This window comes from Drosophila serrata, unplaced genomic scaffold (assembly GCF_035046125.1).
Source record: "Drosophila serrata isolate PLE 108 unplaced genomic scaffold, ASM3504612v1 contig_116, whole genome shotgun sequence".
NCBI classification, from domain to species: Eukaryota; Metazoa; Arthropoda; class Insecta; order Diptera; family Drosophilidae; genus Drosophila; species Drosophila serrata.
The window spans coordinates 876,481-890,937 of record NW_028257014.1 but is presented as its reverse complement, the minus strand read 5'-3'; the positions used below and the strand labels follow the sequence as shown (position 1 = coordinate 890,937).

General features: G+C 43.4%; 2 protein-coding genes across 5 annotated transcripts; one reads left to right on the top strand and one right to left on the bottom strand.

Annotated features, from left to right (window-relative positions):
- Positions 1-8: 8 nt before the first annotated feature.
- On the bottom strand, positions 9-14,384 carry stet (rhomboid serine protease stem cell tumor). Of its 4 annotated transcripts, none has more exons than XM_020946086.2 (8): positions 14,236-14,384; positions 13,085-13,332; positions 12,939-13,031; positions 12,797-12,820; positions 12,557-12,733; positions 1,659-1,889; positions 1,182-1,593; positions 9-1,123 (listed from the first exon to the last, which is right to left on the bottom strand). In XM_020946086.2, the coding sequence occupies exons 2-8, from the start codon at positions 13,253-13,255 to the stop codon at positions 774-776; spliced, it is 1,458 nt and encodes a 485-aa protein (XP_020801745.1). In that variant the 5' UTR covers positions 13,256-13,332; positions 14,236-14,384; the 3' UTR covers positions 9-773. The 4 variants fall into 4 exon arrangements, with proteins under 4 accessions (XP_020801745.1, XP_086682079.1, XP_086682080.1 ...); XM_086825953.1 differs by having other exon boundaries at positions 13,850-14,337; XM_086825954.1 differs by lacking the exon at positions 14,236-14,384 and adding an exon at positions 13,853-13,972.
- On the top strand, positions 1,977-2,818 carry robl62A (dynein light chain roadblock robl62A). Its single transcript, XM_020946089.2, has one exon. It carries the CDS (start codon positions 2,141-2,143, stop codon positions 2,453-2,455), a length of 315 nt encoding a protein of 104 aa, XP_020801748.1. The 5' UTR covers positions 1,977-2,140; the 3' UTR covers positions 2,456-2,818.
- Positions 14,385-14,457: the final 73 nt, after the last annotated feature.

Sequence of the window (14,457 nt, the reverse complement as noted above, 5' to 3'; positions counted from 1 at the left end):
TAAATCTCTTTTGGTCAGCAATGTATTCCGTTCGTTTTATTTATTTTTATTTACAAAAACAAACTGTGTAAATACGAAATATGTAAATGTATTTTTTGCTCTACTGGTGCTTAACTGATCTGAAGCTGGCAGTGCTCGTTTATATACCGGCTATATTAAATTGAAACCAATCTATAAAATTGATCGATTGCATATATAAATATTATTTATTACTTATCGAGGTAGTTATCTCAATTTGTTGTAAGGCCTGTAAATTTAGAAGATATATTGCCAATATCGGTTTCTATTAGCCCTTAAGCATATTTTTATTTGTATTTTTATAGCTTCTCGTGGAGTTTTCCTTTTTCTTATCTCCTATATAAAGTCTTCTGATTCTGCAGTTATATATGTGTATATATATATGTGTATATATATATGTATATATATATATATTTATAAATGTTGAATTCCTTGAGCATTATGTTACACACCTAATCAGTTCCATTTGTTATTAATATTCCCTTACAACTGAATATTGTTGTCACTTAACTAGTAATGAAAAAAAATTATTAACGCCGAAAATACACGTAAGCATAGTTCTAAAGAGGCTACTCGGCCCTATCCGATTCTACAGATAAAGCGTGATTATAACAAAACAATAAACGGGAAACGGGAAAACTTAATCGACGTCCGAAAACAATAAAAACTTCAACGGAACGCAATGAACATAAATTTAAGCGAAATGAGATAATGGATATTCTTGATCTCATCATCGTAATCCTCCTGGGATCCTCCTACACTTGAAAGTCGTTGAAATACGTTTCTGTAACGCGTATTTTCTCCACTTGAACGTTAAACATGGCGAATCCATTCATTATATTAAAGGCTATGGCAAAGACGACCAGTGCCGAGTAAGTTCCGAGGGCGATCCACCACAGTAGCTGCTCGTGGAGCTTCTGCTCAAAGCTCTTGAGGACCAGCAGACCGATGGTCAAGCCGGCAATAGCTCCTGCCAAGTGGGCCACGAACGAAACAGCGACCACTGTTTCAGTCTGATCTATGGACTGGAATTCACTCGATGATCCCAGCTGTAGCTCCTCGCCAGCATAGCGGGCATAGATGGCAAAGCCAAAATCGAAGGAAACTGCAATAATAAAGTGGGCTATACTTTTAGTCAAAGTTAAGTAATTTAAAATTCTCACCGAAAACAAGAATGTGAAGCAATCGAAGCACTCCATAGCGCATCTGGTGATAGTTGAGCAGAACGTTTGCCAGATGGGCGGCTAGCAAAGCGTAGACTCCACCACTGGCGCCCACGAGGAACACCTCCGGGTCAAAGATGCTGGTGCCCAAGCTTCCTGCCAGCACTCCCGAGAAGTAAATACAGGCTATCCTCGTGGAACCGTGTACCATCTCCAGCGGCAGACCGAAGACCAGCTGCACTGCCACATTAAATCCGAGATGCAGCCATCCCGCATGTAGTACCATGTAGAACAGGAAGCGCCAAATCTCATATCGTTTGTCCGGCCGGTAGATGAACATCGAGTCCGAGGGAATGGGTCCCCGCGCCGCTGCTTCACCCGTGACCAACGCGTGATATATAAAGAAACCCAGCTGCGTAAAAAAGAGGATTTAAATGATTACTTTACTTGGGTAAGGGGACAATCTTAAGACTTTACCTCCACTACGGTGACCAGAATAATAAAGAATGGAGGCGGACAGCAGGTATAGCGATCGGCATAGTACTTGCGATCCCGCTCCTCTGGCAGGATCTCCATGGCAATGGCATGCACCATTTTCCGAAAGAGTGGCGGTTCGTTAAGCACAAGCTGGAAGTCGTTCTCTGAGCAAACCTCACGATCTCGATGGTGTACGGCGCATTTGAAGCTTCGAGTACGCTTACCGCTCATCTGGAAAACAACGGCGAAAAGGATTGTCTACTTAAAATAAAAGGTGTTAGGAAAATCAAAGATCTCAGTAGGCTCCTGTATCAAATTCTCGATCTTGTCAAGTGAGAACTCTAGAAAACCTTAGTCCAACGTGAATTTTATCTAAATACGAAACTTCAAACTGCTCTCAATTTTCAAAAAAATATTTTAAAAATACATTTATAAAATTGTTGTACTTATTTCCATTAATTTTTTCAAATTTGTTTCCAAAAATGTCCAAAGACTTTCACAAGGCGATGGAAGAGGTGGTGACCCGTAACGCGGACAATACCAATCGGATTATGGAGCAGGCCCAGGGATACGTTGTCTCCGAGAATGCGACGGACAGCCTTCTCCATACTTCGTTTGATCTAACCACCGCCCAGGGTGTGATTAAGCACCTGAACTCCAGCTTCCTAAAGCTGGCCCAGAGTTGCGTTCGTGACATAGATCCCGCCGATCATCTGTGCTATATGCGCATCAAAACCCGCAAACATGAGTTTCTCGTTAGTCCGGAACAGGCGTTCACCGTTACTGTGCAATTTTAACCCCACCGACCACTAAAAAGGTTAATATTACTCGATGGCTGCTGTTGCTGTGATTGAAGGGAAGGAGTAGATGGAAAAATAGAAGATACGAGACACCCACACATACAAACAAACCACACGCTGCGTGTGTTGCTGTCGCTCTTGCTCGTGGCCAGAGCTTTTGCTGTTGCTGCTGGCGTCGAGATCAGGAAAATCGGCAGAAATAAAACTCAAAAAGCCCAAAAATAAACGAGCCATAAAATTATGAACAAAATCTTTATGCGTGTGACTGGCGAAACTAAATTATGTTTATTATGTAATTAAGATGTTAGCAGAGATGCTGGCCCAACAACGTTAGTAAAGCAGACTTAAAACGGACAAAAATCGCAAAAGCGGAAAATGTGTATTGTGTTTAATTAAGAGCGAGGGGAAAGGAAGAGTGGATGGAGGCGGCATCCAAATGAAGCCTACACGCAATTAAAATACACGATTACGATTGCGAAAGAAAACAGCCACAAATTAAGCTTGACACGACCCCAGGAGGGCACAAAATAGTTACTTCCGCCATTCCGGGTTAATCAGCGTTAGTCGCTTGTTTTAATGCCCACAATTATCAAATTTTATTTAATTGATAAAAGTTTCCTCGGACAGTGGAAGCCTTTAGTTCCATTCCGCTCGCACGCCCTAGCACTCCACTCACTGATCTCTTAAATAACTGTAAACTCTCACTCTCACTGGGATTTTGCAGTTTTAAGGCTTAAATTTATCCAGTTAACGACTTACGCGGTGAAAAGGCTCTATTTTATAAGTTCCTTATTAAGTCGCCATTATCGTTTTTAAGTTAATCACAATTAACACTGAACATTGAGAACAACGATTGATTTTAACTTCCCGGCAGCGCGTGCCAAAGTTTCTTTTCACTCTAAGCTCTCCACTCTGCTTCTACTTTTGGAGCTAACCACTTGCTAGTCTGAAACTGTAGTGTTGCAAAACGCCGCCTGGTCCGCAGTTTTGAAATTCTTCTGTCCCAGCGAAGGTGTGTCGCTTCTGCTGCGGCTGATAATGTCATTTCCTGGTCACAGGACAAGAGGAATCCTGCTCCGGCACCACAGGACGCCACCAGGTAGGCAACGGACGGACGGGTAGGGCATTGAACAGTGCCAGTGGCATACGCCACAGCAGAGGTCAAGTTAGTATAAATTCTAGTACATATGTATGTTACATACAATATCAGTCAAATTCATATTGGATATATGTACATACATATGTACATATTAAATGTTTTCCCTTTTGTAATTTACCAAAACATATGTATGTATATTGTTTCTTCCTCGGAAACGACGATACAATTATTGTGACCTCAGCTGGTGCGGCATTCACCTCAATCACATTTTGTGCAGGCCGACAAATTGTCGCACAACATTTAACGCCCGGGATTGGGTCAGCGGACAGGGTCAGGCAGGAGCGGCGAGGGAAAGATGACTTTGTTGGCGGCAATATCCAAGGGCAGCATACAAAAAAATTCCTTTGAATTGCGTCCGTTGCAGCAGAAGTGCACACACACACAGGCAGCCTGTGGCTATGCGCAAAAAAGGACATCTCCTCCGGCGGTGTGGCTCCGGTGGCTGCCTATCGGGGCTAGGCAACTGACCAGCCGCCACCCAGCTCGGCTCGGCTCGGAGGTGTGGTAGCATTGTGTGCGCCCTTCTCTATTATGCATTGCGTACCCGGCGTGTTGACATTTTTATTCCAAACAGTTGAGCAATATTTATAGACTGCCTGCCGGACCAGGAGGCGGAGGAGAAGGAGGGAATGCATGTCCATGGTGCATGGCCAATGGCATTATTTCATGGCTGAGCAGCGTGTAAAACATCCTCGTGGTTTCAAGCTTATTAAATGTGCTATTCGATTAACATTTCTGTACGCCCACTCAGCTAATGGAAGGACCAAGGCTAATCCTAGACATGGCGAAACATCAGGACAATAAGGAAGAGAAAGGAAGCACTTCCAACTCAATAAAGGTATTTAATGTTGACATTTAGTTAGTTACGACTTATTTATTAACAGAAATGCTGGGCTGTCTTAACCTTCTAAAAATTCTCCATCAAAAGTCCAAGTTACTTGCAAGTAATACCTAAATTTGTTTGTTATCGAACATAAATCCTTCCATAAAGAAAAGTTTAAGTTGCCAACGATGTCTGTGGATAGTTTCTTGTACTTATGAAGGAATTTAGCGAACTGTTAAGCCTTTAGCTACTGCAAACATCGGTATATTTATCTGAACACATAATTTTAATTACCTAAATTAGTTATAGCCCGGCCTTCCCTATATCAAATAACATTTGCTAAAGGACAACAACTGTCATTCTAACATCACTCAATTAACCGCAAATGTACAATTTACCTTTGTCGCCACTCAATTGCTATTGTTTTTCCTTGGCAGCTTATTAAATGTCATATTTTGCGGGCCCAGAGGCGACAAGGCGAAGGCGATACCGAAGTCTGGATTTGTTGATGTTTGCTTGTGGAGAAACACCTTGGAGCCTGCCCAGCCAAGTGCCAGGTCGAGGCCCAGGATCCTCTAATTGAATGACAATATTATGCCAAGACCTAATTCAATTTGCATTGCTTGGGAAGAGCTTCAGGTGGAGCTGCTGTCGGAGCCGGCACATTGGTGGAATCTTAAACAAACACGGCAATTACAGCAAAACGGATGCACTTGTCTGGCCCGAAATGATTTGGCCTCTGTGTAATTAGCCTCGGGGATGAAGGAAAGGATGCGGGATGGTGGCGGATGGGTATTGTTTTTTGTTTGGCCTTTGTCGGCCTCCTCCTCGGGGGTCCCGGCTAATTATCACATTTTTACTCATTAATTTCACATTTGCCTTTTCCCTTTTTGCAGGACCTGTGTCGATCCTGTTGCCTAATTACGGGGTAATCAGGCTTTCAGTCGCCTCGGCTACCGTTGACCCAGGCGAATGATGATTGATTAGGGCCACCAAGTGGATATGAAACAGAGGTGTAGTGCATTCAGTAAATCTAGAAGTCGCTCTGCTCACACTTTTCCCATTTGCATTCCAGGTGACACAGCTGCCTCCAGGAGCAGGAGATGCGCGTGCCAAAACAAAAGGAGGCGAGGCGAGGAAAGTGCAAATAGCAGCTGAAATGGATATGGAAAGCAGCCAGAACAACGACGACGCGCGCAAAGGGAAAAAGCAAATCGAAAACTGATTTGGAGCGGAAGTTCGTTTGCACCTTTCTGCAGTTTCCTGTATTTGCTGTCGCTGTCGCTGTCAGAACAATAAACACACATATGCCGAGGGCCCAGCCCATCCACAATCGCAATCAGAATTGCTGCTGAGTGAGTGTTCTATAAAATGCCTTGACTTGTCTTGGCCTTTGACGCCGTCTTTTGTACCAAGAGAACTCAGCCAGCTTCAGTCGGTCGGAGTCGGAGTAAGAGTAACCGTCACCGCCCGCCCGTTGCCTTTTGTATTTGAGCTGCGAATCAAAAGCTATATGGGATTTTATATATGGGCCAAGATTAGGGATATGCGTATGCACCGGGGAAAATAATTGAGAGTAGAAGTTCAAGAAATAAGCATTCAAACTCACTCTTTGATTATTAAGTGGGTCTTGTTTAATATGTGCATTTACAATAGCTATTTAGTAATATTCTTTGTAAAATACCTAATTCTTTTGGTGTATGCAAAAGCAACGAGGAGCAAGGAGCAAGGAGACGCCGGCAGCTGCTCCTTACGTCTGCACGCCGCTATTTGATTTGCGATTCATGGCAAAGCGGAAATGGAATGACACGCGAGGCACTCACTCGGCAGCGAGACTCACTTTGTTTGAGGATTTGGCAAAAATTGTGCCTCCATTTTGCCTCTCGACAAAAAAACGAACAAGGCATCGAGGAGCCAAGCAGCCAAGGATCCGCGGACTCGTCGCCGAAAACAACTTCCACTTGAACCGCACGCATTGTTTGCTCTTCTCGAGCAGCCGAAGAAGGGGCGTGCTGGATGGAAATCGGATATAGGATCGCTCGGGTACAATCAAATAGCGCAGCGCAGCGAGTTTTCCAACCCACTGAGCAGCCGCAATCCGGAATCAGCTGCCGGCGAGAGCTGTGAGGCTAGAGCGATGGATTGAGGAGGTGCCAACCCGAGCCACGCGTTGTTCTCTGTACGCAGTGATCAAAATTGGACACTGGGTTGTCTCATTAGCGCACCGAGGGTCGCAAGTTAATGATGCGCACCCCCGTGCCTGCGCTTCCGCCTCCGCCTTCGCTCGCAATTAAACGACGCACTTGAGCTTGAAGAGCTGCTGCTACTACGGATGAGGAGGAGTTCGACCAGGAGCAATGCAGGCAAAGTGGAAGCAGAAGCAGTTGACAGTTGTGGAGATTCATTGACCCCGGGACAGGGGCTAAGTCTTGGGTCGGGTTTTATGGTGTCGTCGTAAATGTCAGGTGTGTACTGTGTGAGCACCCCATTTAAATTTATTCAGCGTAATTAGTTCTTTTTTAAAAGTGCGTGGTGAATAGTGGACATCTATTCTAATTCGAATGCCAAACTACAAGTGTTAGACGGAAGTAAGTGCTTTTGGTGTCTTCCCCCGGATTACGCTGCAGGTCTTCCGGCAGCCACGAACCCAAATTCGATTTCCTCGCTTTCAGATAAATTTTGTGGCGCGGATTATAGGACATACATACATACATATACATATATTCGATATATAAATGGGAACACACACACAACACCTGCAGGTGGAAAACATGCAAAAATGATCATTGCGAGATATGTGAACGGGACATGACGCCGCAGGATGCCAAACAGAGGATGCACTGCACAGGGTCCTCTTCATGTGTTAGCCCCTTCATTCCCGCCTTGTTTATCGGGGAATTCCGTGACGATGGCAAAAATATTGCAACGCACCCAAAGGGAGGGAACAGGGAACGGGAACAGGACTTGGTCCTCGCCGTGGTCCTGGTCCATTTCGTGTGCACATCGTTATCCTTGCCCCGGATGCACAACAATCAAAATAAACGGCTGCCAAATTGACCATTGACCAAACATCGTCAGCAAGCAAATCGAAGGGGTGGAGCAGGAGGATGTAGTGGGTCAAAGGAGCACCATAAGCGGCAGTGAGGTAAAGAAGTGTAACATAGCCACATCATTTTCGGCGCAGCCAATTCAAGGCACAACTCTAGAGTTGAGGCGGGTCATCAGGAGCGGTATAAACATGAAATGCTCTTGTTTTTATAATTCGGACGAGGGAAAATGCATGGAATAAGGATAACTAAGAACAATTCGATCGAGTAATGAGTTCAAGGTGTTCTACGACTGTGACAATATAAATAGAGGCAGTATTATGTTATATTGTTATAGCATAATCGATCATAATTGATACTCTTTAAGGCCAGCTGGCTGCCGTCAAGAATTAGCAACTAGCCGCCTCATAATTAACCAGAAGTGTTCGCTCTTTGGTCCCCTCTCGATTTACGCGATATTATTGCAAAATAATGGAATCGCCAAGAGATTCCAATCCAATCTGCGCGCCGCGTAGGCCATTTATGGATTGGCATTGATTTAATACCGCGTCGTCGAGATCGCCTCCAGGTTTTCCTGTGCCTGACTGCCTGCCAGGCGTCCCTCGAGTCCGAGGCGCAAGGCATTTTGCACCTACTTCAGGGCGCAAGCCGAAGTCGCCGCTCCAAAGTCCGAATCTGATCTGATTTCCGCCGCCTATCGGAGCTGAAGATCAGGGGCGGCAGACGCCACCGCGGCGGTGAACAACAGTATAGGAAAAATCTTGGTCCCATATAGAGAGCATATAGCTTTTTTCATACATGAAAAATTGTATGATTTCAAAGGGTAAGAGTGTAAGGCTTGGTGAGGAGGCTTTATTTCCTACCTATATAAAGAAGTTTTTGTTTTTAAAACAAAAATGAAGCGCATTTTATAGAAAAGTGTGATGTGATATACTAAAAAATTCCCTTGATTTTTTTGTGTGCATTAATTTGGTAGGAATTTCGATGGCTTTTAATGCGACGTTTTTTTCTGAATGCATCGCCCCAATGTTTATTCAATAAACTTGATCTTAGATGCAGTAGCAGGAGGAGGAGCAGGAGGCATAGCCACAGCCAGAACAGCAGCTGGCCCATTCAAGACAAGCCGCTGGAATTTCTTGGTGCGTGCTCGGCACAGGCACAGGCACAGGCACTGGCACTGGCACAGGTTCAGCTGGTTGCCTCGGTTCCTTGTCTCGCAACCTGGAGCTTCGGCGTCTGCCAGCTGCGTCTCCTGATTATGATAATGCCAGCCGGACTGGATGCCACCACACCAGCTCTCGGTAGTGCGCAATTGCTTTCGAATGATCGAATGCCTGGCAGCTCCGTTGACTTTCTGATTAATGCAAGAATGCTCCTTGGCGGCGTTCCACCTTTTTGCGCCGATCCCACCACCACCTTCACCACCGCAGACTGCAATTAAAAGTGGCTACCCTCGATGGCAGGGAAACCCATGCTTAGGGGGAAAGTCAGGACTCTGCAGCCGAAAAGCTTATTACTTTTAAATAAAAAGCCCGTGATGATCTCGGAAAAATATGAGTCAAAGGCCAAAAACAAACAAGAGTTTCGAATAAGGATGATGCAACCTACAAGATATTTATATCCTGCAACAGTAGAAGAGTATTCCCAGTTCGTTCATAGTCGGACCCCGCACAGATTGATTCTTGACCGGCTGCCGTCGCCTGCTGTGCCCGAACCCGAACCTGAATCTGAGCCTGGTCAGATCTCCGATGGAGGAAGAGACAAACGACAGTCGCCAGCAAGCCTCGTGCTTGCAGTTGTCATAACGTTCAACACATAGCGCCTTTCTGCGCCCCTGCCCCACGGTGGCGTCGCCGTTGCCTTGGTCTTGGCCTGGTCCTCCCCGGGCCCTGTGCGCTGCCATAAAAGGATTTGTCACGTGCGAGCTTCTGCTGGCCAGAGGCAACAATCATTGGCAGCTGGCAGAGGAACCAAGGAGCCGGAGCCGGAGCCGGGCAGCGGGATCTCTTCACGGCGGCGGCTCTGCATTATGCATGGCACATGGCCAGCTCCGACATCGTTCGCAGCATTCCGCAGCAACAACGGCAGCAGCCGATCCCCTCGTGGTCCTCGCCCGACCAGCAGAAGATCATTGAAATTTATAATTAAGTGGAAATATGTTGTCTACGATGGCAACAAGGATCCCAGATTGCTGCCGGAGATATGAATTCCGCGCGCGAGTGGAGAGGGGAAACGGAGCCCACAATTGGGAGAAACAAATGCATTAGCAGGCCAAACAAGGACCTAATAATGTCCCGGGGAATGGGAATGGGAATGTCTTTGGGAAATCCATTGTGCAAAGAATGGGCTTGGCCTCATACACAATTACCGTTACGTACAAATACACCCACACACAAAGGACAGGGCAAATAGAAACGCAAAGGACTTGGCTAATTCATGACTTTAAGGACACTTTGGCAAACAATCGAACGACCGAGCAAGGCGAAGGCATAGGAATATTCACTCTCGAATTGATTATGCATGAGTGTCGGCTTGTCTTGTGCGGTTCTGTGTGTGTGCGTGCCAATCAACTGGGGGGAATCAATCAAAATGCAATAGGATTGCCAATCAAAGGCAAAGCCGAGAAAAAGGGCTTTATTTTCCCCCCGAAGAAGTCACTTCTGTTCAGCAGCTGGAGCAGCTGCAGCGAAGCTTATACCCAAGGTGGCCAGGTATCCACCCAGGACACTCTTTTCGGACCACATCAGGGCAAATAGCCAAAGCTCCAGGTAACCAGGACAAACAATCAAATGTCCGGCGAAGCGAAGCGTTACGGTGTGGCCCGAAGGAGCTGTAGTTGTCGCGCACAGAGAAAAAAACCTATACCTAATTGATATTAATCTATAAATCATTCGAGTTAAGATGCCTACTTAAAGTATTTCTAAGATGTTAAAGATACACATTTACAGTATATATTATGAGAAAACAAGAAAAGAAACTAACTTCGGGAAGCCGAACTTTATATACTCTTGTAATCTACTATTAAATTATGAGATTAAAGTTTATAAAACTCATAGCTAAGCCAAAAGGCAGTAATTTTAATTCGGAAAGCTTTCCTATGTTAATTTTTATTAGGTTAACAAATCTGCATACTCAATTTAAAATGAAGACAAATTCAAATTTTTATCTATTTTTGAACATTTTAACCCCTTGTAAAATTTGGAAAAAATTGAAAAAAATTGTTTTCGACGAAAGATGGCTTGATAGATTCGCCTGTTGATGCTGATCAAGAATATATATGGGTTATAGGGCCGGAAATGACTCCTTCCTGAGTTATACGCTTCTGACTAAAATTATAATACCATATTTGTAGTAGATATTTATCTTTATTTTTATAGCACAATTTTCCCAGAAATCATATTTTAGAATGATCATAACTATGTCAAAAAGGCACTAATTTTAATTCGGAAAGCTTTCCTATGTTAGTTTTTAGGTTTTAGGTTTACAAGACTGCATACTCAATTTAAAATGTAGAAAATTTCCCATTTTTATCAATTTTTCACTTTCTTTTAGGCTTCTGACTGAATAAACCGATATTAACAATATTTATTTATATGAAATTTTTCGACAAATCAAAATTTAAAATTTTCATAACTAAGCTAAAAACGCATTAATTTCAATTCGAAAAGCGGCCGTATGTTTATTTTTAGCAGGTTAACAAAACTGCATACTCCATTTAAAATGTGAATTTTTGGCCGATTTTCGCAAATTTTCATGATGTAACCCCTTTCCTTTTTTTACAAAAATGGGAAATTTCTGAAAAAATTTTTTTTCGGCCGGAGATGGCTTAAAAGATTCGCCTGTTGATGCTGATCAAGAATATTTATGGATTATAGGGCCGGAAATGACTCCTTCATAGAGATATTAGCTTCTGACTAAGATTATAATACCATTATTTTAGTAATATTTATCTATATTTTTAAATGATAATTTTTCTATAAATCAAAGTTTAAAAATCACATACCTACGTCAAAAAGGCACTAATTTTAAATCGGAAAGCTTTTCTATGTTAGTTTTTGTTAGGTTAACAAATCTGCATACTCAATTTGAAATATTAAAAAATTCGAATTTTTATAATTTTTTTTTTTTAATTTTAACCCCTTGTAAAATTTGGAAAAAAATTTAAAAAAAATAGTTTTCCCTCAAAGATAGCTAGATAGATTCGCCTGTTGATGCTGATCAAGAATATATATGGGTTATAGGGCCGGAAATGACTCCTTCCAGAGTTATAAGCTTCTGAATGAATTATAATATCATATTTTCAGCAAATATTTATCTATAGTTTTATAGCACAATTTTGCCAGAAATCATATTTTAGAATGATCATAACTACGTCAAAAAGGCACTAATTTTAATTCGGAAAGCTTTCCTATGTTTGTTTTTATTAGGTTTACAAATCTGCATACTCAATTTAAAATGTAGAAAATGTTCAATTTTTATAAATTTTTAAACATTTTAACCCCTTGTAAAATTTGAAAAAAAAAAAATTGAAAAAATTGTTTTGCCTCAAAGATGGCTAGAAAGATTCGCCTGTTGATGCTGATCAAGAATATATATGGGTTATAGGGCCGGAAATGACTCCTTCCTGAGTTATAAGCTTCTGACTTAATAATAATACTCTGCACGGGAATAAAAAAAACATATATTCCACTGAAAATTTAGCGGATTTGTGATAGAACCTTGAATATTTCTCTGTGCAGAGCTGTAAGCGTAGCATTTATTTGCCGAGCGCACTTTTTGCATTTGCCAAACAAGGGAGACGAACAGCCAGGACGAACGAGGAGAAGCCTTGTCCTGCGAGTGTTTGAACACGAGCCTACCTACACACACTCTGGCCGTGGTGGCCGTGGTCGTGTCCGGGGACCGAGTACTTTGCACCTGTGTTTGCACTTAAATCGAGTTTGCTGTTGATGAGCAGCAGCCCGAGAAGCAAACCTACCTATATACACTCGGGCTGTATGGCTACCCGGTTAAGTTGACCAGTTGGCCATTGTAATTGCGGCGCCCCCTCCACCACCACCACCACTTACCACATTCACAAAGTCCTGGAACGTCACGTAGCCCGGTCCTGTGGGCAGTTGCGCCTTCTTGGCCCGCTCCAGCAGCAGCTCCCTTTTGTTCATAGGCACTTGGGACAAGAACTCTGGTGATCTTAATGCCAGAATAAATTCCTCGAAGGAGATTTCGCCGAAACCTTCCGGATCGAACTGAAATTTGAGGTGACTTTTTAAGGATTCTGCAGACAATCTATGGACAATCATGGTACTCACCATATCAAAGAGTAGTTTCCATTTCTTGAGGGGGAAGAGAGATAAAAAGTTAGTAATGAATATCTTTGAACTTGATGAACTGCAACTTTAAGACGACTCCTTCTGGTATCAACAATGAGATCATCGCCTATTTTGTACTTACATCTCTCAGTAACTCCCTGCGGAGTTCAATTTCATCAAAATCCGAGTTGAGGGAAGTGTGTTCCGTGTCATAGCCGGCATCATTGGTGCATTGCTAGAAGGCAAATCCAATTTAAAATATACTTTTTCTACATTTAGGTAACTTACATAACGCATCTGGGTGTGCGAGATCGAGCCAATGGAGGCCAAAGATCCGGCTATGGTGGATATATGTTCGATGTCGGCCAGCGTCTCCTGTTGGCTACTACCGCCGGCGTTCTGCTGGCTGGTCGGGAACTCTAGTGCCCGCGAGCTTCCACGCTCGGAGCCGGGCCACATCCTGTTGATTATATCTATCCTCCAGGTTTGGTTTGTGGGATCTAGGCTACTCTGGCAGTGATGGTAGCGATATGGAGCTGAAGCAAACAAGATTTACTCAGTATATTCTATTTATTTCAATTATTTATCATTTTCAATCAGTTTTACTTGCTCAATGCCTCAATTGGACCCACTATGCAGCGCTTTCCGTAAAGAGAGCAAGAGAGCGAGAGAGCTTTTGACAAAGCTCTTGCGGGTTCGTTTTAGGTAAACATTGGGAGAAGTTCCCGTTGCTACCGTCTTGGTCGAGCGCGTTGAGGTGCCCGCCTAATTTGTTGTCAGCGGTTCGATTCCCGCGCAAGGCGAACCACTTTTATTTATAGTTCTATTATTGTTTGTGGCCTGTGGAAATTAGTTGTTGCAATTTGTCGTGTTTGAGATTGCTGCACTGCTCCGCGGGCCGAGAAAATATTCCGGATAATCATAGGCTAAAGCCGGTAATCAATACCTTAGTCTATTTCATGCCCGGCATACAGATTTCCTTCTCCTTTTTGCCCATGTTTTTCCTGCCCTTTGTTTTGATTGCCAAGGTAACGGCTTCCCCTCCAGACTTACCACCTTCCCTGGGCTCGTTGATAAGAAGGTTATTGATCCAGGCTAGTTTCCTTGTTGACGTTATTCAGGCCTCTTTGCGAAGAGGGATGGAGGGATAAGGAAACTGCGCAGAATCCGGAGTCGGACAAACAATTGTTTTGCACTTTGTTTACGCCTTGTCAATTGCCGGAAATATTTAGTTTCGATTTTGTTGAATTAAACTTGGCAATTGGCATTCATTGAGTGAATGAAATTCGCTGTCTTTTCTTTCCTTCCAACCAAAGAACAGTAAATTGCTTTGCTTTGGGGTTGCTCTTTCATTCTTTGTTGCTTTCGCTCCCGCCTCAGTTTTGCTATAACTTCATTGAATGCCTCTCCTCGGTTTCTTGTATATTTCAGACATTTACCTTTTAATTTTTCACTCACAAATAATGTATATTTATTTATAAATTGCACGTTTACGTCCACGCAGCACAACAAACATGCGAACTTTCCACCGGCAAAGTGACAACTAACGGAAAATCAAGAGTGTGAGTGAAAGCGAGCAAGGGTTGCCAGGCTCGCTCTCCGCTCTTGGTGGAAAGGGATAGATGAGCACCATCGGACATGCGCAGTTACTGAAAGGCATT

Coding starts and splice junctions, on each gene's coding strand:
- robl62A (XM_020946089.2), top strand. CDS start 2,141: ATGTCCAAAGACTTTCACAAGGCGATGGAAGAGGTGGTGACCCGTAAC.
- stet (XM_020946086.2), bottom strand. CDS start 13,255: ATGTGGCCCGGCTCCGAGCGTGGAAGCTCGCGGGCACTAGAGTTCCCG. Junction 12,734..12,796: donor GGAAACTACTCTTTGATATG/GTGAGTACCATG, acceptor CTCAAATTTCAG/TTCGATCCGGAAGGTTTCGG. Junction 1,594..1,658: donor TTCTGGTCACCGTAGTGGAG/GTAAAGTCTTAA, acceptor TTTTTTACGCAG/CTGGGTTTCTTTATATATCA.